This window comes from Ranitomeya variabilis, chromosome 4 (assembly GCF_051348905.1).
Source record: "Ranitomeya variabilis isolate aRanVar5 chromosome 4, aRanVar5.hap1, whole genome shotgun sequence".
In the NCBI taxonomy this organism is placed as follows: domain Eukaryota; kingdom Metazoa; phylum Chordata; class Amphibia; order Anura; family Dendrobatidae; genus Ranitomeya; species Ranitomeya variabilis.
The window spans coordinates 404,464,145-404,485,716 of record NC_135235.1 but is presented as its reverse complement, the minus strand read 5'-3'; the positions used below and the strand labels follow the sequence as shown (position 1 = coordinate 404,485,716).

Sequence of the window (21,572 nt, the reverse complement as noted above, 5' to 3'; positions counted from 1 at the left end):
GGGGTACTGTTGTGAATTCTGTTCTCGAGCTCCCTCCTGTGGTTATGAATGGTACTTCGGCGAGTTCTGTTCATGGACTCCCTCTGGTGGCTGTGAGTGGAGCTGCTGGTTCTGAGATTCCTTCTCCAGCTGATCTCGTTCAGGTCTTGGCTGGCTGCTCTATTTAACTCCACTCAGATCGTTACTTGATGCCAGCTTTCAATGTCCTAGTACTGGTTCAGTTCTCTTGGATCTTTCAGATGACCTGTCTACTTCAGCAAAAGCTAAGTCCCTGCTAGCTTATTTGTTACCATTGTGTTTTTGTCCAGCTTGCTATTATATTTAATTTTGTTAGCTGGAAGCTCTGGGATGCAGAGTGGCACCACCGCGCCGTGAGTCGGTGCGGTGGTTTCTTTTGCACACTCTGCGTGGTTTTTTGTTAGTTTTTTATGCTGACCGCAAAGATACCTTTTCTATCCTCAGTCTGTTTAGTTCAGTCTGGCCTCCTATGCTGAAACCTATTTCATTCCTGTGTTTGTGACTTCCATCTTAACTCACAGTCAATATATGTGGGGGCTGCCTATTTCTTTGGGGAATTTCTCTGAGGCAAGGTAGGCTGTATTTTCTATCTTTAGGGGTAGTTAGCTCTTAGGCTGTGAAGAGGCGTCTAGGCAGAGTCAGGAACGCTCCACGGCTATTTCTAGTTGTTGTTGATAGGATTAGAGGTTGCGGTCAGCAGAGCTCCCACTTCCCAGAGCTCGTCCTGTATTGCTAGTTTGCTCATCTGGTCATTTCTAGTGCTCCTAACCACCAGCCCAACATAACAGTGCCAGTTGTCAATGGTTCCTGGTTGGATTCACATCTCTGCTTGGATTTCCCTGATATTCTGACCAGTTCAGCAAAGATAAGTCCTTGCTTTGTTCTTTTGCAGTCCACTTGTTATGCACTTAATCTTTCTGCACTTTCTATGTTTTTTCTAGTCCAGCTTGTCAGTATGTATTTATTCAGTTAAGCTGGAAGCTCTGGGAAGCAGATTTACCCTCCACACCTTTAGTCAGGTGTGGAGATTTTTGTAAACTCTGTGGTGGATTTTTCTAGTTTTTAATACTGACCGCACAGTATTCTTTCCTGTTCTATTTATCTAGTTAGACTAACCTCCTTTGCTACATCCTGGTTTCATTCTGCGTATGTCATTTCCCTCTCCACTCACAGTCAATATTTGTGGGGGGCTGTCCTATCCTTTGGGGATTTTCTCTGAGGCAAGATAGCTTTCCAGTTTCTATCTTTAGGGGTAGTTAGTCCTCCGGCTGTGACGAGGTGTCTAGGGAGTGATAGGAACATCCCACGGCTACTTCTAGTGTTGTGTTAAGCTCAGGAACTGCGGTCAGTACAGGTACCACCTCCTCCAGAGCACGTCCCATGTTGCTCCTAAACCACCAGCTCATAACATTGAGTTCCTCAAGGCTCTGTCCTGGGGCCTCTACTTTTTTCCATCTATACCCTTGGTCTAATTCATAAAGTCCCATGGCTTCCGGTTAAAGTCCCATGGCTTCCGGTACCACTTGTATGCAGACGACACTCAGATCTACCTCTCTGGCCCAGATGTCACCTCTCTGCTGTCCAGAATCCCGGAGTGTCTATCAGCCATATCCTCCTTCTTTACCTCTTGCTTCCTAAAACTCAATGTAGACAAAAGCGAACTCATCATCTTTCCTCCATCACACGTATCTCCCCTACTGGACCTATCTATTATGGTAAATGGCATCACGCTCTCTCCTGCACCTGAAATCCACTGCCTCCGAGTAACTCTCAATTCTGCCCTGTCCTTCAACAAACTCTTGCCACCTCCAACTCAAAAATATTGACAGAATCCGTCCCTTCCTCAGCTCTGAATCTACTAAAACTCTTGTGCATACCCTCATCATCTCCCGCCTCGATTACTCCTCTGTGGCCTCCCCGCTAACTCTCTTGCACCACTCCAGTCTGTCCTCAACTCTGCTGCCCGGCTAATCCACCTCTCTCCTAGCTACTCCCCTGTTTCTCCCCTCTGCAAATCCCTCCACTGGCTCCCAATTCCACAACGAATTTAGTTCAAACTACTAATACCCTGAATATCCCCCATCCTCTGGAATTCCACGCCTCAACACATCCGATTATCCACCACCCTCGGATCCTTCAGACGGAACCTGAAAACCCAACTTTTCAGTAAAGCTTACAGCCTGCAATAACCATTCTGCCGCCTCAACCACCCGAGCTGCTGCACCCCCGACCTTCTGTCTCTTCCCCATTATCCCGTAGAATGGAAGTCCGCAAGGACAGGGTCCTCTCCCCTTTGCACCAGTCTGTCATAAATTTGTTTACTGTAAACGATTTCTATAACTTTGTATGTAACCCCTTCTCATGTACAGCACCATGGAATTAATGGTGCTATATAAATAAATAATAATATTCATTATTCCCCGGCCGGTGTAAAGAGGCCAGGAAACCAGCACTGAACGACTTCATTATTGTTGATCAGCTCATTTAGCAGCCTGAACTCAGCGCATGCAAACACAACAGAAATGTTTCTGTGTGATGTGCAATATGTGAGCATTTTAGGCCCCACTTTAAACTTTTGCCCAGGGCCCCACTTTGTCTAAAGCCGGCCCTGCTGAAGACACTTTGTTTCAGGGTGGGGACTGGCTGCGTCAGTAACCGCAGACTCTAGCCCCGATGATATCCTGTTTGAGTATCCCAGCATGCACTTGGGATTCTCAAACAAAATATTATCACTATAGAAGAAGGGGAAAAAAAGCAGGTACAGAGAGTAGTAGGGACTTTTTAAAATTAAAGTATACTAAACAAGTGATTAGATTATTACAGTCTCAGTGACGGATCTGCACAGCTCCATCACCAGGCGGAGGTAGAGTACTGCATATTTCAGTCAATAGAGGGTGGATGTGTAGTACCAGGCAGTGGCCACAGATCTGACAGCTGAACATTTCCCACCACTGTTGGCACCAGTTGATGGGCGAGGGTCCCGGGTGTCGCACCCTCACTGATCAGATATTGACTACCTATCCCAAGAATAGGCCATCAAGTGTAAAATCCCAGAAAAAAAGCTATAAAGGGCAAATGGTGCAAAATATCTAATGGAATTCAATAGCAAAAAATATTTTTAACCCAAAAACAATCATTTAAGAAAAAAAGTCCCCAAAGGCGAACAAAACCCTGCGATTGTTTGTGGTGCCATAATCCCAATATGGCTGGCAAAAACGCAGGCGTAAACAGGTGAACACCTTCCAGCCATGAAAGGGTTCAATTTAGAAGACAAACGAAGCACGTCTGGAATGCAATGAATGTCACAGTCCTTGCAGGGTGTGCCCACATGAATGAGCCAGACCGATGCCAGGATGCTGCCTTGTAATTACTGACCACTATCGTGTAGCTCATACCTTAATTGTGCCCACAGAAACCGGGGCTGCTGCAGGGACGCCAACCTCACTGTTTATACCGCTGACTCCATGCCAACATGCTCTGGAGTGAAAACACACCTTTTTCTGCCACAACCAACATGGCTGCCTGCTATTGCAGTTCACGCACAACTTCCGTGTAAACGTCATCACATGCGACGTGCTTTACCAACATGGCGACTTGACGCTTCCGAAGTGATTACGTCACGAGCCACGGCCACCTTTACCAATATGGCCCCCGTAATCCCACCCTGTCAGTCGCTCTGTGCTTTCTCAGCGCGTCACTTCCTGTTCCGGGCTGCTTCTGTGTTGGGCTTATCTGTGTCTAAAGGTAAATGTTATAGGATGGCTTACAATAGGAGAGGAAATACGTGACCCGAGCTGCCTCCGGTGTACGCCCGGCACGGTGCAGGCGGCAGGGGCGCTGCTGGGGATAGGGGTACTCTGGAGCGGCTGTCAGTGGCAGGCAGGGTAGCTGTCAGCTAGGCTGCTTCCTGTGTATGGCTCCTGATGTGTAGGGTATAATATGTAGGGAAGGGGCACTCAAAGGGTTATTCCCACAGTAGTAAGTGATCCCCTACCTATAAGGGGGGCTGAATGGAGCAGATCCCACAGTAGTAAGTGATCCCCTACCTATAAGGGGGACTGCATGGAGCAGATCCCACAGTAGTAAGTGATCCCCTACCTATAAGGGGGGCTGAATGCAGCAGATCCCACAGTAGTAAGTGATCCCTTACCTATAAGGGGGGCTTAATGCAGCAGATCCCACAGTAGTAAGTGATCCCCTACCTATAAGAGGGGCTGAATGGAGCAGATCCCACAGTAGTAAGTGATCCCCTACCTATAAGGGGGGCTGAATGCAGCAGATCCCACAGTAGTAAGTGATCCCTTACCTATAAGGGGGGCTTAATGCAGCAGATCCCACAGTAGTAAGTGATCCCCTACCTATAAGAGGGGCTGAATGGAGCAGATCCCACAGTAGTAAGTGATCCCCTACCTATAAGGGGGACTGAATGGAGCAGATCCCACAGTAGTAAGTGATCCCCTACCTATAAGGGGGGCTGAATGCAGCAGATCCCACAGTAGTAAGTGATCCCCTACCTATAAGAGGGGCTGAATGGAGCAGATCCCACAGTAGTAAGTGATCCCTTACCTATAAGGGGGGCTGAATGGAGCAGATCCCACAGTAGTAAGTGATCCCCTACCTATAAGGGGGGCTGAATGGAGCAGATCCCACAGTAGTAAGTGATCCCTTACCTATAAGGGGGGCTTAATGCAGCAGATCCCACAGTAGTAAGTGATCCCCTACCTATGAGGGGCTGAATGGAGCAGATCCCACAGTAGTAAGTGATCCCTTACCTATAAGGGGGGCTTAATGCAGCAGATCCCACAGTAGTAAGTGATCCCCTTCCTGTAAGGGGGGCTTAATGCAGCAGATCCCACAGTAGTAAGTGATCCCCTACCTCTAAGGGGGGCCTAATGCAGCAGATCCCACAGTAGTAAGTGATCTCCTACCTATAAGAGGGGCTGAATGGAGCAGATCCCACAGTAGTAAGTGATCCCCTACCTATAAGGGGGGCTGAATGGAGCAGACCCCACAGTAGTAAGTGATCCCCTTCCTGTAAGGGGGGCTTAATGCAGCAGATCCCACAGTAGTAAGTGATCCCCTACCTCTAAGGGGGGCCTAATGCAGCAGATCCCACAGTAGTAAGTGATCCTTACCTATAAGGGGGGCTGAATGGAGCAGGTCCCACAGTAGTATGTGATCCCCTACCTATAAGGGGGTCTGAATGGAGTAGAGCTGTGCACACTCACTCTAGTGAGTGTCTATGGTCCTGCTGGGATCGGCTGCCTCCATTAGTCCCATAGGTTCTTCTTTTTAGTATCACAAATATCCTTAGCCTCCCCCCAGTAGAAACGATGTCCAGAGTAACAGCCTTAGGACCCCAATGACATTGATAGCTACAATACTAGCTATAGGGCCATTAATGCCAGGTGGTAACATTGATGGTTGCGCTACTAGCTGAAGAACCGAGTAATAGAAGTGAGACCCCATGTAACATTGATAGTGTCAGTACTAGCTTCAGGGCCCCAGGTAACATTGATAGTCATTGTACTAGTTGTAGCACCCCCAGTAATAGAAGCAGAGCCCCATGTAACATTGATAGTTGCAGGGCCCCAGGTAACAGTGCTAGTCACAGTACTAGATGTTGGAACCCCACTAACAGATGATGGGCCCCAGGTAACATTGATAGTCACAGTAAGGCCACATTCACACATTCAGTATTTTGCATCAGTATTTATAGCCAAAACCAGGAGCGGAACAAACAGAGGAAAAGTATAATAGAAACATATGCACCACTTCTGCGTTTATCACCCACTCCTGGTTTTGGCTTACAAATACTGATGTAAAATACTGACCAAATGGTGACCGTGTGATCGTGGCTTAATAGTTGTAGGACCCCCAGTAGCAGAAGCAAGACCCTAAATAACATTTATAGTCTCTCTACTACCTGTAAGAGCTCATGTAACATATTACAGTACTAGCCGTAGGACCCCCAGTAACAGCATGTCCCTAGGTAACATTGGTAGTCTGTGTACTATCCATAGGACCCAAGTAACAGCAGGTCCCTATTTAACATTGGTAGTTTCTGTACTATCCATAGAACCCCAAGTAACAGCAGGTCATTAATAATCTTTATTTTTATATAGTGCTAACATATTCCGCAGCGCTTTACAGTTTGCACACATTATCATTGCTGTCCCTAATGGGGCTCACAATCAGTATGTCTTTGGAATGTGGGAGGAAACCGGAGAACCCGGAGGAAACTGGAGAACCCCGAGGAAACCCACGCAAACACGGGGAGAACATACAAACTCCTTGCAGATCATTTTCAGGTCATTAAATAACATTGGTAGTTTCTATACTATCCATAGGACCCCCAGTACCAGCTGAAGGGCCCCATGTACCATTTATAGTCACAGTACTAGCTGTAGGGCCCCAAGTAACAGCTGCAGGATCCTAGGTAACATTGATAGTTGCAGTACTGGTTGGATGACCCCAATAATACAAAAAGGACCCATGTAACATATTGAAGTGCTACCCATGGGAGCCCAGTATCAGCCGCAGGACCCTAGGTAAAGCCATGTTCACATGTTCAGTATTTGGTCAGTATTTTATCGCCAAAATCAGGACTGTAACAATGAGAGGAAAAGTATAATAGAAACATGTCAGCACTTGTGTATTATCACCAGCTCCTGGTTTTGGCATATAAATACTGAGGTAAAAAACTGACCAAATACTGATAGTGTGAACATTGATAATTGCAGGACACCCACTCCTGGTTCTGGCTTACAAATACTGAGGTGAATACTGACCAAATACTGAGCGTGTGATCATTGATAGTTGTAGGACACCCACTCCTGGTTCTGGCTTACAAATACTGAGGTGAATACTGACCAAATACTGAGCGTGTGATCATTGATAGTTGTAGGACACCCACTCCTGGTTCTGGCTTACAAATACTGAGGTGAATACTGACCAAATACTGAGCGTGTGATCATTGATAGTTGTAGGACACCCACTCCTGGTTCTGGCTTACAAATACTGAGGTGAATACTGACCAAATACTTAGCGTGTGATCATTGATAGTTGTAGGACACCCACTCCTGGTTCTGGCTTACAAATACTGAGGTGAATACTGACCAAATACTTAGCGTGTGATCATTGATAGTTGTAGGACACCCATTCTTAGATACAAGCCCAGTAACAGAAGCAGGGCTTTGGTCGCAGTGAGTGCTGTGCCCTCCCTTATAACAGCTGCAGTAATAGCCCAAGGCCCGGAGTGCCGGCTGTAGGTACACAGGAGCCATATTTACTATCCTTGTACAGATTGCTGGCCAGATAAGCATGTGGTCTATAGCGAATGTCTAGAATCAGTGGTGTGTCATCTCCGTCACACCGTGAGCAAACTTCGCTCACTGCTGCTGTGTATCTTAGGGCTGTGCTGGTGGGCAGAGTGGAGAGAGGAAGGTAAAGTGGGAACAGAAGCCAGCATGTCATGTAACATAATCATCCGGAGGGACTGTGTGCACGTAATATGGCGGGCTATCATCAGACGTGTGACTCCGGGGGCACTGAAAGCACAACTGTCTGCAGTGCGTGTTCAGCACCAGAGGGCCTGGCGGTAGAAATGGCCTGGGTTAGGCAGGTCGGGATATGTGTGCGAAGCTTTCTGCTGCTTAGGTAGGTGCCTGTATTGTAGAATGTATATACCTGTACCACCGCCTCTCCGCCGTGCTGCCCTCATGATTCTAAGGCTCCTGTGGATGCCCAACTTACTGTAGCACCTGGAAAATGATAAAAATAAGAAAAACGTTATCTATACCAAGCCCAGCCGCTCCAGGAACCTGAAACTGTACCTAAAGGAACCAAACAAAATGCTGAGCCCATTCTAACACACTCAGTTCACACAAAATAAAAAAAACTAGTTTGTTTTCTTGAAAAATATATTTTTCTTTCTCCTCTTCTATTATTATTATTATTGTTATTATTATTTATTGTTATAGCGCCATTTATTCCATGGCGCTTTACATGGGAGGAGGGGTATACATAATAAAAACAAGTACAATAATCTTAAACAATACAGGTCACAACTGGTACAGGAGGAGAGAGGACCCTGCCCGTGAGGGCTCACAATCTACAAGGGATGGGTGAGAATACAGTAGGTGAGGATAGAGCTGGTCATGCAGCGGTTTGGTCGATCAGTGGTTACTGCAGGTTGTAGGCTTGTCGGAAGAGGTGGGTCTTCAGGCTCTTTTTGAAGATTTCGATGGTAGGCGAGAGTCTGATGTGTTGTGGTAGAGGGTTCCAGAGTAGGGGTGATACGCGAGAGAAATCTTGTATGCGATTGTGGGAAGAGGAGATAAGAGGGGAGTAGAGAAGGAGATCTTGTGAGGATCGGAGGTTGCGTGTAGGTATGTACCGGAAGACGAGGTCACAGATGTAAGGAGGAGACAGGTTGTGGATGGCTTTGTACGTCATGGTTAGGGTTTTGTACTGGAGTCTCCGGGCAATGGGGAGTCAGTGAAGAGATTGACAGAGGGGAGAGGCCGGGGAATAGCGGGGGGGCAGGTGGATTAGTCGGGCAGCTGAGTTTAGAATAGATTGGAGGGGCGTGAGAGTGTTAGAGGGGAGGCCACAGAGCAGGAGGTTGCAGTAGTCAAGGCGAGAGATGATGAGGGCATGGACTAGGGTTTTTTGCAGATTCTTGGTTGAGGAATGAAATATTTTTGAGTTGAAGTCGGCAGGAAGTGGAAAGGGCTTGGATATGTGGTTTGAAGGAGAGATCATCGTCAAGGATTACCCCGAGGCATCGAGCTTGTGGGACTGGGGAGAGTGGGCAGCCATTTACTGTAATGTTGAAAAAATATGCCATAAAAACCCTAATACTAAACAGCCTAACACATGAAAACACTCTACTTGTGGTAAATTTTCATTCATCTGAGCCAGAATAGCTTTTTTAAGTGTTCACATTAAACCAAATGATTGAAAAGTAAATGGCAGAGGTTTGGGTTTAGAATATACCAGGGTGGATAAACGGCCACTGAAACAGGTTGGGTATAGTCATTAAGTGCTGCTCCCATACACATCCATAGAGGACCCTCGAAAAGTGGGGTACTGTGATAAGCAGGGCTGTGGAGTTGGTAAGCCAAACCAAAATGGGCTCCAACTCCATGACTCCGACTCCACAGCCCTGGTGCTAAGGACACTGTATGGTATGGTGTGGGGTGCGGATGCCACTGGCTCCCGTGTGTGTAGGGGGCATGTGTACACGGCACTAGCTTGTGTATATGGCAAATACTGTTATGTATCTTCTGTATATATTTTTTAGGCACAACCCTCTAGGACACCGCACCTCTTCTGCTCAACTCCCAGGATGTCAAGTGCTGGTAGTAAGAGAGCAGCAGGGGATGCTGGCCCCTCGGGTCCCCCTGAAAAAAAGGCAGCAGTCGAGGATTCTGGGACCACAGTGGAAACTATAAAGCTGGGGGGCGTCTCATCCACAGTAAGTTTTGTTCACAGAAGCTTTTTTTTTTGTTTGTTTTTTCTGTTAGTTAATTTGACTTTGTTCTTCTAGGAGGAGCAGGACTTGCGCACCCTGCAGGTGAAGAACAAGAAGCTAGCTGGCATGCTGGACCAGAGACAGGCCATAGAAGACGAGCTGCGGGACCGCATCGAGACCCTGGAGAAACGCCAGGCCACAGATGATGCATCTCTCCTCATTGTGAACCGTTACTGGAGTCAGGTCTGTCCTGCTGTTGGCAGTGCCACCCTGGCCCTACTCCTCTGTACTAGGCTAGTGCATCTTACTCCTCTAGCTTCTCATACATTCCAACTGCTATGGACTTTAGGGCTCTTTAGTTCCTGCAATCCGCAAAAAGATTTGTGTAGCAGTCATATAGCAATCCGTGTGGAGCACACGTGCACGTCCTGCGGCCCCCCATCATCAGGACGCGGACACGCTTCTGCATGCCGACTAGTAAAAGTATTCCACATGTAGGTCTCAAAACAGAGTCTTAACTCTTTATATAAATGCATGTAAAATGCCATGGCCACATATCAGAAACCATATTGAATGTGTAGTCAGAACATGCCAGCCGACCATCTAATATATCACATCCTCAGGGACAGGACTGGACAACCCTTTTAGGTTACATCCCCACATTGAGCTTTTGGTGCAGCGTCTTGCATTTCCAGCAAAGTAGATGGGATTTATAGAAATCTCATGCCCACTGTCGTTTTTTGCCTATCGCTCTATTGGGGGACACCTAAAACCATGTATTTTTGCACAGTGTAAACCGCAGGGTCTGCTGTGCCAGCGTGACTGATATTTCCGAGCTCTCATGCACACACTGCTTATTTTTTCTGTACAGATATAAAGGCTTACAAATCTGCATGATGTCACTTCCTTCAGAGTTTATGCAGTGTTTTTCCCCCATTGGAAAAAAATCTGCCTCAAAAATGTGCATATTTTACGGTTTTCCTGCCAAAACTCCAGTACTTGCAACAGCTTTTTGTACTGCAAATACTGAACATGTGCACATACCCATATGTGCAGAAAGTCTACAACATCAACAACTCACCAAATACTCATCATGGGGACGTAGCCTTAACATGAATCTGTCAGCAGGTTTTGCTATATAATCCGTCAGCAGCATGAAGTAGGGACAGCGACTCTGATTCCATCAATGTATCACTGAGTGCAGCAGTTGTGATGGTCACAGTTTTCTCTGCTGCAGATCTAGCAGAGCTGAGATGTTTAAGCTGTGTATAATCTCACCCACACCATAGCTTTCTGTGTACATTGTATAATGACAGTGAACTGCACAAGGAAGCACAAGGCCAGTTGTCCTGTAGTGATTATCTCTTGCTGATAAATCACAGACGTGTAGGTGGCACATCATTGGAACCAGGGTCTCAGCTCCTATGTTATGGTGTTCTCATATTACTTAGCCAAACTTGCGGACAGATTGCCTTTAAGGGCTGGTTCAGGAGGGGTTTGTTTTTGCATACTTTAATAAAAAGACAAATTTGCTTCTAAAGTAGTAAAGCCTTTACTTATTGTGTATGGCCAGTTTTGTGCTGTATGTAATGTGGCAATGTAAACCGCTGAATGTGGGCAGGACTGGTGCCTTGTGATTGACAATTCTGGCCTAGCGTCCTGTTTCGGGAGAATGATCACATCTGCAATTCACACACAGCAGAGAGTTACGCAGAGGAAAGAGGTCTGTGTTGGAAAGGCTTCGCTCTAACTTGAACAGCAGGCGTAAAATAATGTACAATAGTAAGTCGATCTGACACAATCATTAGATTTCCTTTTACCATTTACTCAACGTTTCTCTCTTTCAGTTTGATGAAAACATTCGGATCCTCCTTGGCCGTTACGATTTGGACCAAGATTTGGGAGAGTTTCTCAGTGAGCGGAAAGCGCTGGTGATTCCAGAGCCCGAGCCAGATTCTGACAGCAATTCAGAACGCAAGGACAGTGAAAGAGGTAAGGGATTTACCCTGCAGATTTTTTTGGATTCTGCTTGGATAAAGTGGGGTACATGGCTAGGATTCCAAGTAGTAGTGATTTTGGTCTAGTGTCTCAGTATGGAGCCAAAGCTGTCTGGGCTCTATATTAAGTATCCATATGATACAAGATTTTGGTTTAGCATTGCGCTCTCAATGGCTTATAGGGAATCTGTTAGCAAGTCTTTGCTACCTCATCCTAGAGCAGCATGAGGTAGGCAAGGAAAAGCTGAATCCAACGATGTGTCACTTAGTTTACTGGGTGCAGCCGTTCTCTCACAATCAGAGCTTTTAGATATAGAATGAAGCAGAGCTGAAAAAGCTAGCCCAACCCACTCCAGACAGTGAGGTGCTTAGTTGCCAGACTAGTCCTGCAATGTTAATCTCTTAGGCTACTTTCACATTAGCGTCGTGCACTGCACGTCGCTATGCGTCGTTTTGTAGAAAAAATGCATCCTGCAAAAGTGCTTGCAGGATGCGTTTTTTCTCCATAGACTTGCATTAGCGACACAGTGCGACGCATTGCCACACGTCGCAACCGTCGTGCGACGGTTGCGTCGGACCCTCGCCACCAAAAAACGTTGCATGTAACGTTTTTTGGTGCGTCGCGTCTGCCAATTCTGAACGCGCATGCGTGGCCAGAACTCCGCCCCCTCCTCCCCGCACCTCACAATGGGGCAGCGGATGCGTTGAAAAACAGCATCCGCTGCCCCCGTTGTGCGGCGCTTTCACTGCTTGCGTCGGTACGTCGCAACGACGCAATTCGTCGTGCGTCGTACGACGCTAGTGTGAAAGTAGCCTTAATGATAAATCCTTCACAGTTAGTAAACAGCAGCACGCACTTTGGCAAGTGACACAGCCCTGAATTCTGTGTTTCAGCCTCTATCTCCTGCTGCCCTCAGGTTACATAGCAAAAACCTGCTGACAGATTCCCTCTAAGGACCTCAGCGTCTGAGCCCACTCTATACACCCCACATGCAACCTGTTCCAAAAATGGTTGTCACATGTCATTAATGGGTTATTTGATCCGGACAACCACTAGATTTTGTAAAGTTACAGGGGTGTGGCTTTTTCTGACCTTTCTCTAACTGATGGCCTTTTACTTGTAGGCGATGGGCTGACGGAGTCCTCGTTCTCTTTCTTGGGCACTTTGGCCAGCAGTAGCAGTGAAGAGATCGAGTCTCAGCTGCAGGAACGTGTAGAATCCTCTCGCCGAGCCGTTGCCCGCATTGTGTTGGTCTACGATCGGTTACATGCCCGGCTGGACCAGGTGTCTGCTAAACTCAACAGCAATGGTAAGAAATCCTGGCATTTAGCAACATCGAATCTTGATCAGTTTTGAATGCACCATTGTTTGGTATCCACTCTTTGCCTGTTTTCATGCAGACCCATCACAGATGGAAGAAGCTGTGAAAGAGTTGAGCTCTATGTTAACTAATGAGAACATACGTCTGCAGGAGGTGTGCAAGCGGGTGCAGGAAAAGCAGCAGAACATGACTCAAGAGGTTTGGAGACTTGTTTTCTCAGCTGAGTGAATGTCCAGTTGGCCATCAGTAGGGGACACACTTATCTCCTTCTAGTAAAGGCTGGAGACAGCCAGATTCTTATCATATCAGCAGCTTTATGGCTATGCAGGACACTTGGTTCCCCCTACCATAAAAGAAAAAGCTAGGATTGCTCTAATCTATTTTACCTATTCCATTTATATTAAGAAAGTGATTAGCACAATCTATGGGATTTGCAAATTGCATTATCGTTTAAAGGTGTGTGTGTGTGTGTGTGTGTGTGTGGAGACGGGGGTGGGGGAGACATTTATTTTATAAGCTGAAAATAATTTTACATGAGGCATAGGTGACCGGATTGATTATACTGGGTCACATGGCCAAAATCTGCTTCCCAGCCTTCAGATTTAGTTTCAGACTTGACACAGTGGCATCTGCCATTGTAGTTCCAACAGATCACAGGCAAGAATTTTTGACATGAAAGTTTCACCTAAGCATTTATTACTTTAATGTGTCTTTTAGATAAAGACTCGCTTTTTTAGCAAGAAAAATATTTCTAAAAAGTGTGCATCTGATACATCAGACCTGGGCAAACTGCAGTCTGCGGGCCACATCCAGCCCTCTAGCTGTACTAGCCTGGCCCATGGACAGAGCTGAAGGGCTGAAACAGCGTCCCACGGGCCGCGCCATGCCCTCCTCCGCCCGCCGTCCATCTGCCGCCGCTGGCAGTGCTATCCTCATGGATGCAGACAGATGTGAATACATTGGTGGAGGACGCGGCTGCCGGCTCATATTTCACCAATCAGTGTGTGAGACAGGAGACGCAATTACGTCATTTCTGCTTCTGAGACTTATGTAGGAGGCTATGTAGGGCTGACCCTGTATGTAGGAGATTATGTGGGGGGGGGCTCATTCTGTATGTAGTGAGGCTATGTTCGCACATGCTGTATATAGGTGGATATGAGTATATATAGGTATGTATATTTTCAGCAGAGCTATGTGTTTGTCTGTGTATAGAGCTGAGTGTGTATATGCAGCAAAGCAATGTTTATATGCAGCAGAGCTATGTGTATAGAGCTGCGTGTACATTATATATGCATTAGAGCTGTGTTTTTGTGTGTGTTTATGAAGCAGAGGTTGTGTGGGTGTGTGTGTGTCTGTGTATGTATGTGTGTATGTATATATATATGTATGTGTGTGTGTGTGTATATATATATATATATATATATATATATATATATATATATATATATATATATATATATATATATATATATATATATATACACACTCACCGGCCACTTTATTAGGTACACCTGTCCAACTTCTTGTTAACACTTAATTTCTAATCAGCCAATCACATGGCGGCAACTCAGTGCATTTAGGCATGTAGACATGGTCAAGACAATCTCCTGCAGTTCAAACCGAGCATCAGTATGGGGAAGAAAGGTGATTTGAGTGCCTTTGAACGTGGCATGGTTGTTGGTGCCAGAAGGGCTGGTCTGAGTATTTCAGAAACTGCTGATCTACTGGGATTTTCACGCACAACCATCTCTAGGGTTTACAGAGAATGGTCCGAAAAAGAAAAAAAATCCAGTGAGCGGCAGTTCTGTGGGCGGAAATGCCTTGTTGATGCCAGAGGTCAGAGGAGAATGGGCAGACTGGTTCGAGCTGATAGAAAGGCAACAGTGACTCAAATCGCCACCCGTTACAACCAAGGTAGGCCTAAGAGCATCTCTGAACGCACAGTGCGTCGAACTTTGAGGCAGATGGGCTACAGCAGCAGAAGACCACACCGGGTACCACTCCTTTCAGCTAAGAACAGGAAACTGAGGCTACAATTTGTACAAGCTCATCGAAATTGGACAGTAGAAGATTGGAAAAACGTTGCTTGGTCTGATGAGTCTCGATTTCTGCTGCGACATTCGGATGGTAGGGTCAGAATTTGGCGTAAACAACATGAAAGCATGGATCCATCCTGCCTTGTATGGAGCATCTTTGGGATGTGCAGCCGACAAATCTGCGGCAACTGTGTGATGCCATCATGTCAATATGGACCAAAATCTCTGAGGAATGCTTCCAGCACCTTGTTGAATCTATGCCACGAAGAATTGAGGCAGTTCTGAAGGCAAAAGGGGGTCCAACCCGTTACTAGCATGGTGTACCTAATAAAGTGGCCGGTGAGTGTATATAATATATATACAGTGGGGCAAAAAAGTATTTAGTCAGTCAGCAATAGTGCAAGTTCCACCACTTAAAAAGATGAGAGGCGTCTGTAATTTACATCATAGGTAGACCTCAACTATGGGAGACAAACTGAGAAAAAAAAATCCAGAAAATCACATTGTCTGTTTTTTTATCATTTTATTTGCATATTATGGTGGAAAATAAGTATTTGGTCAGAAACAAACAATCAAGATTTCTGGCTCTCACAGACCTGTAACTTCTTCTTTAAGAGTCTCCTCTTTCCTCCACTCATTACCTGTAGTAATGGCACCTGTTTAAACTTGTTATCAGTATAAAAAGACACCTGTGCACACCCTCAAACAGTCTGACTCCAAACTCCACTATGGTGAAGACCAAAGAGCTGTCAAAGGACACCAGAAACAAAATTGTAGCCCTGCACCAGGCTGGGAAGACTGAATCTGCAATAGCCAACCAGCTTGGAGTGAAGAAATCAACAGTGGGAGCAATAATTAGAAAATGGAAGACATTCAAGACCACTGATAATCTCCCTCGATCTGGGGCTCCACGCAAAATCCCACCCCGTGGGGTCAGAATGATCACAAGAACGGTGAGCAAAAATCCCAGAACCACGCGGGAGGGACCTAGTGAATGAAATGCAGAGAGCTGGGACCAATGTAACAAGGCCTACCATAAGTAACACACTACGCCACCATGGACTCAGATCCTGCAGTGCCAGACGTGTCCCACTGCTTAAGCCAGTACATGCCCAGGCCCGTCTGAAGTTTGCTAGAGAGCATTTGGATGATCCAGAGGAGTTTTGGGAGAATGTCCTATGGTCTGATGAAACCAAACTGGAACTGTTTGGTAGAAACACAACTTGTCGTGTTTGGAGGAAAAAGAATACTGAGTTGCATCCATCAAACACCATACCTACTGTAAAGCATGGTGGTGGAAACATCATGCTTTGGGGCTGTTTCTCTGCAAAGGGGCCAGGACGACTGATCCGGGTACATGAAAGAATGAATGGGGCCATGTATCGTGAGATTTTGAGTGCAAACCTCCTTCCATCAGCAAGGGCATTGAAGATGAAACGTGGCTGGGTCTTTCAACATGACAATGATCCAAAGCACACCGCCAGGGCAACGAAGGAGTGGCTTCGTAAGAAGCATTTCAAGGTCCTGGAGTGGCCTAGCCAGTCTCCAGATCTCAACCCTATAGAAAACCTTTGGAGGGAGTTGAAAGTCCGTGTTGCCAAGCGAAAAGCCAAAAACATCACTGCTCTAGAGGAGATCTGCATGGAGGAATGGGCCAACATACCAACAACAGTGTGTGGCAACCTTGTGAAGACTTACAGGAAACGTTTGACCTCTGTCATTGCCAACAAAGGATGTATTACAAAGTATTGAGATGAAATTTTGTTTCTGACCAAATACTTATTTTGCCACCATAATATGCAAAGAAAATGATAAAAAAACAGACAATGTGATTTTCTTGATTTTTTTTTCTCAGTTTGTCTCCCATAGTTGAGGTCTACCTATGATGTAAATTACAGACGCCTCTCATCTTTTTAAGTGGTGGAACTTGCACTATTGCTGACTGACTAAATACTTTTTTGCCCCACTGTATATATATGTGCCTAAAAGTAGTATTCAACCCCCTGCAGGTTTAATAAGATGCAAATAAGTTAGAGCCTTCAAACTTCAAACAAGAGCAGGATTTATTAACAGATGCATAAATCTTACAAACCAAAAAGTTTTGTTGCTCAGTTACATTTTTATAAATTTTAAACATAAAAGTGTGGGTCAATTATTATTCAACCCCTAGGTTTAATATTTTGTGGAATAACCTTTGTTTGCAATTACAGCTAATAATCGTCTTTTATAAGACCTGATCAGGCCGGCACAGGTCTCTGGAGTTATCTTGGCCCACTCCTCCATGCAGATCTTCTCCAAGTTATCTAGGTTCTTTGGGTGTCTCATGTGGACTTTAATCTTGAGCTCCTTCCACAAGTTTTCAATTGGGTTAAGGTCAGGAGACTGACTAGGCCACTGCAACACCTTGATTTTTTGCCTCTTGAACCAGGCCTTGGTTTTCTTGGCTGTGTGCTTTGGGTCGTTGTCTTGTTGGAAGATGAAATGACGACCCATCTTAAGATCCTTGATGGAGGAGCGGAAGTTCTTGGCCAAAATCTCCAGGTAGGCCGTGCTATCCATCTTCCCATGGATGCGGACCAGATGGCCAGGCCCCTTGGCTGAGAAACAGCCCCACAGCATGATGCTGCCACCACCATGCTTGACTGTAGGGATGGTATTCTTGGGGTCGTATGCAGTGCCATCCAGTCTCCAAACGTCACGTGTGTGGTTGGCACCAAAGATCTCGATCTTGGTCTCATCAGACCAGAGAACCTTGAACCAGTCAGTCTCAGAGTCCTCCAAGTGGTCATGAGCAAACTGTAGACGAGCCTTGACATGATACTTTGAAAGTAAAGGTACCTTACGGGCTCGTCTGGAACGGAGACCATTGCGGTGGAGTACGTTACTTATGGTATTGACTGAAACCAATGTCCCCACTGCCATGAGATCTTCCCGGAGCTCCTTCCTTGTCCTTGGGTTAGCCTTGACTCTTCGGACAAGCCTGGCCTCGGCACGGGAGGAAACTTTCAAAGGCTGTCCAGGCCGTGGAAGGCTAACAGTAGTTCCATAAGCCTTCCACTTCCGGATGATGCTCCCAACAGTGGAGACAGGTAGGCCCAACTCCTTGGAAAGGGTTTTGTACCCCTTGCCAGCCTTGTGACCCTCCACGATCTTGTCTCTGATGGCCTTGGAATGCTCCTTTGTCTTTCCCATGTTGATCATATATGAGTGTTGTTCACAAGTTTGGGGAGGGTCTTAAATAGTCAGAAAAGGCTGGAAAAAGAGATAATTAATCCAAACATGTGAAGCTCATTGTTCTTTGTGCCTGAACTACTTCTTAATACTTTAGGGGAACCAAACAGAATTCTGGTGGGTTGAGGGGTTGAATAATAAATGACCCTCTGAAAAAACTTTTCCCAATTTAAAAAAAAAAATAAACAAAGAAATAACATTCTTTTTTGCTGCAGTGCATTTCACACTTCCAGGCTGATCTACAGTCCAAATGTCACAATGCCAAGTTAATTCCAAATGTGTAAACCTGCTAAATCTGCAGGGGGTTGAATACTACTTGTAGGCACTGTGTATATATATATATATATATATATATATATATATATATATATATATATATATATATATATATATATATATATATATGTGTGCAGCAGAACTGGTCAGAATCCCCTGTTAAATAAATCAAGGGTGCCACTTTTGGAAATCTACCCATGGCCACGCTGTTATTGGTCCATTGTTACCAACTGGCCACATCGGCTATTTTAAGCAGTCACCTAAACCGTGTAAACGGCAAACCAGGGTTTCTTTTATATTGTTTCCCATTTTAAAGTTGTCTCTTGAGCAGCTCAGAACTATGCGGTCTCCTTTTTTCCTAGTTTCTGGCAGGGTTGGGCTCACCTCACTGAGTGACAATTTTTTGCGTTTAGCAGAGCTATAGTGTTAGTAAAACTATAAAGCTCAGAACAAGCTCTGCTGTAACACATTCAGCCATCAATGGTCTGTTCTGGAGTCTACACTGCCATCCTGCTCTGGCATAAGCTGATGCTGTAGACTGGTGATTTTGCAAGTTTTTAGCATCAGGTTGTCAAGAGCTGAGAGAGAGCGAGGGAGGTGAGCAGATAACTGCTGCATCGAAATCAATGGTTTGGAAAGCGCTGGCTGGGATCTTAGGCGATAACACCTCTCCTAGAATGTAACTACTGCGCACTCTGGGTAGAAACTGATGGCCGAGCTCCATAGAAACCAGCTGTGCACTATGTAAGATATAAGTTCTCATTGCAGGAGAATGACAGCAAATTGAAAACAAATTGATTTTCAAAGTTGCTTATTTTCTTGCTGTGTAACTAATTAAAGTAAATGTAATAGCTTAAGAATACCCCTTTAAGGGAATATAGTGATAGGTGGAGGTAATTTACCATACTTTGTAAAGCTTCAGATGCATATGTGCAACTCTTGTTCCTCTGTATTTTAGTTTAGTCAGTTGCAGACACGTTTGGAGAATGCAGAGTCTCGGGTCTCTGTGCTAGACAGTCTTATTGAAGATCTGCAATGGGACATTGATAAGGTCCGGAAAAGAGAACAACGCCTGAACAGACACTTGTCTGAGGTCCTGGAGAGGGTAAGCAATATTGATGGTGTTAGGAGATGGCACTTACACGATTTCTGATACACCGTCATTAATCGTCATTATCTTGGCAGGTCAATTCCAAGGGCTACAAAGTGTATGGTGCCGGAAGCAGCTTGTATGGAGGAACCATAACCATCAATTCTAAGAAGGTGAAGAATTGTACTTATTAATGGACTGATACCTATAAGGTATCATGTTGTCTGATTGTGTAGTCTCAGTTATTAGTGAACCAGGCCTCTGGTTCCTTCTCTAAGATGTTTGGCTGAGAAGCTACAATGTCAAAGCACATTTCCCCCTCTTTCTTTCTTCTCCCATTGCCGTAGCCAGCATGCTAGTGTCTCCTTCCTGCTCTTCTCTTGGTTGTACTAGCTGGCATTATAGGGAAGAACGCAGCTAAGTGTCCTTGATGATATATAACATTCTTTGTGTCAATAGTCCTTACCTGCACAGACCACAGATGCTAGGACATTACTCAGGAACAGGTTAGTGAAACGGGCAAGAGATGCTGCAGGATCTGGCACACATTGTCCCGTATAGGAGCTGTATACACACAACCTTACTGCAAGTTGCTGTATTCTAGATACATTGGAGGAAAGGTGCAATTGCACTTTGGTTTCTTATTGGAATGTCACAAAATAGAGCTTTAATGGACATTTAGGGCAATACATGCTGTCACATAGTGGGTTTTTGAACACATATACAAGAAAAAGGTGAAATAACATGTCATCTTTGTAATTATGCAAGTGGTGACCTAGGGTATGGGCAATGTAATTTTGCCATTGTGCCCAACCCAAGTTAGAAAACATTTGCAGATCTGTCCACCTTCTACACTCTCTGAATGGGGAGGTTTGCAGCCTGCCTGGTATTTATATATGACACTGTTAGATTTTGGCATAGATGTTTTATGTTCTCCTCCGTTTTCATGCAGTTTGAAGAGATGACGTCAGAAGTCGACATGAATACGGAGTTAGCAGTCAACCGCCTGCAGGAATTGGACAAATTGCGACAGGACCTGCAGGATGTGACTGCAGAGAACCAGGAACTTCAGGTAGCTTTCTTCTTCTGTAGTCTTTACTGCTGATGCAGAAGTGATTTTGCAACATGAATCTTTGGGTTTCAGTTGACATCAAAATGAAATGGGAATGTTAGAGTGACGCTTGTCACATGTGAATGCCCATTCGTCATTATAATTGAGGAAACCTAGCCACTTTTATTTACAGGTGGAGCCCACAGAAGGCTCATTATGGTAGTCCTACCCATGATGACTGATGGAAATGGCTCAGTCCTGTCCTCTAAAGTGTGCTGCTAGCCTTCCAGATCTTATATACTGTGTGGCCACATTTGTTACATCTCCTCTAAAACAGGAAACATTATTGAAGCTTGCCTCGTAGGAGTACCGTACTCTTCCTCTTTCAGACCACAATCTACTCACATTCTCTTCCCTCTCCACTCCTTGTCTACAATCCCCACCCCACAAACTTGCACACCCTTGCAGAAATCTTAAACACCTTGATCTACACTCACTCTCTGAATCCCTCCTCCCTCTCACAGACATAAGTTTCCTACACAATGCGGATGATGCTGCCGCTCTATATACAGTGTCACAATAGTTGCAGCTTTGGAATCTCTTGCCCCTCTCACACATACCAAAGCTCGCAAAATCAACAGACAGCCCTGGCACACCAGCCTGACCAAAGAACTGAGGCGAGCTTCCAGGGCTGCAGAGCGGAGATGGAAAAGATCCCACTCCGATAAGCACTTTATCGCATTCAAACAGTCCCTCACTACTTTCAAGACCACACTCGCCACAGCTAAACAAACCCACTTCTCATCTCTCATATCCTCCCTGTCTCACAACCCTAAACAGTTATTCAACACCTTCAACTCTCTCCTCCGTCCCCCAGCACCTCCTCCCTCCCCACTCATCTCAGCTGAAGACTTTGCCTCATTTTTCAAGCAGAAGATTGAGAACATCAGAGACAGTTTTAGTTGACAACCCCCAGAACCCTTCCTCCCAACTACCCAGCCCTCCACCTCCAAAACCAACTTCTCCACCATTACAGAAGATCGACTCTCAACTCTACTGTCAAGATCGCATCT

At 45.5% G+C, this 21,572-nt stretch overlaps 2 protein-coding genes across 3 annotated transcripts in view; one reads left to right on the top strand and one right to left on the bottom strand.

The window, feature by feature from the left end:
- PGAP4 (post-GPI attachment to proteins GalNAc transferase 4) overlaps window positions 1-3,541 on the bottom strand; it is a 53,404-nt gene extending 49,863 nt beyond the window's left edge. Inside the window, exon 1 of one of the 2 annotated variants that reach the window (XM_077251093.1) lies at window positions 3,414-3,541. The gene's annotated coding sequence lies outside the window, so the exon portion shown is untranslated. The remainder of the gene's footprint in view (window positions 1-3,413) is intronic. The other variant, XM_077251095.1, reaches the window with a different exon arrangement.
- Window positions 3,542-3,633: 92 nt separating this feature from the next.
- Window positions 3,634-21,572, top strand: part of RNF20 (ring finger protein 20) — a 60,143-nt gene continuing 42,204 nt past the window's right edge. Inside the window, exons 1-9 of the mRNA XM_077251092.1 lie at window positions 3,634-3,762; window positions 9,326-9,499; window positions 9,572-9,739; window positions 11,344-11,488; window positions 12,618-12,803; window positions 12,895-13,013; window positions 19,317-19,463; window positions 19,544-19,621; window positions 20,401-20,520. Of these exons, the coding sequence (XP_077107207.1) occupies window positions 9,371-9,499; window positions 9,572-9,739; window positions 11,344-11,488; window positions 12,618-12,803; window positions 12,895-13,013; window positions 19,317-19,463; window positions 19,544-19,621; window positions 20,401-20,520 (1,092 nt within the window). The 5' untranslated portion in view covers window positions 3,634-3,762; window positions 9,326-9,370. The remainder of the gene's footprint in view (window positions 3,763-9,325; window positions 9,500-9,571; window positions 9,740-11,343; window positions 11,489-12,617; window positions 12,804-12,894; window positions 13,014-19,316; window positions 19,464-19,543; window positions 19,622-20,400; window positions 20,521-21,572) is intronic.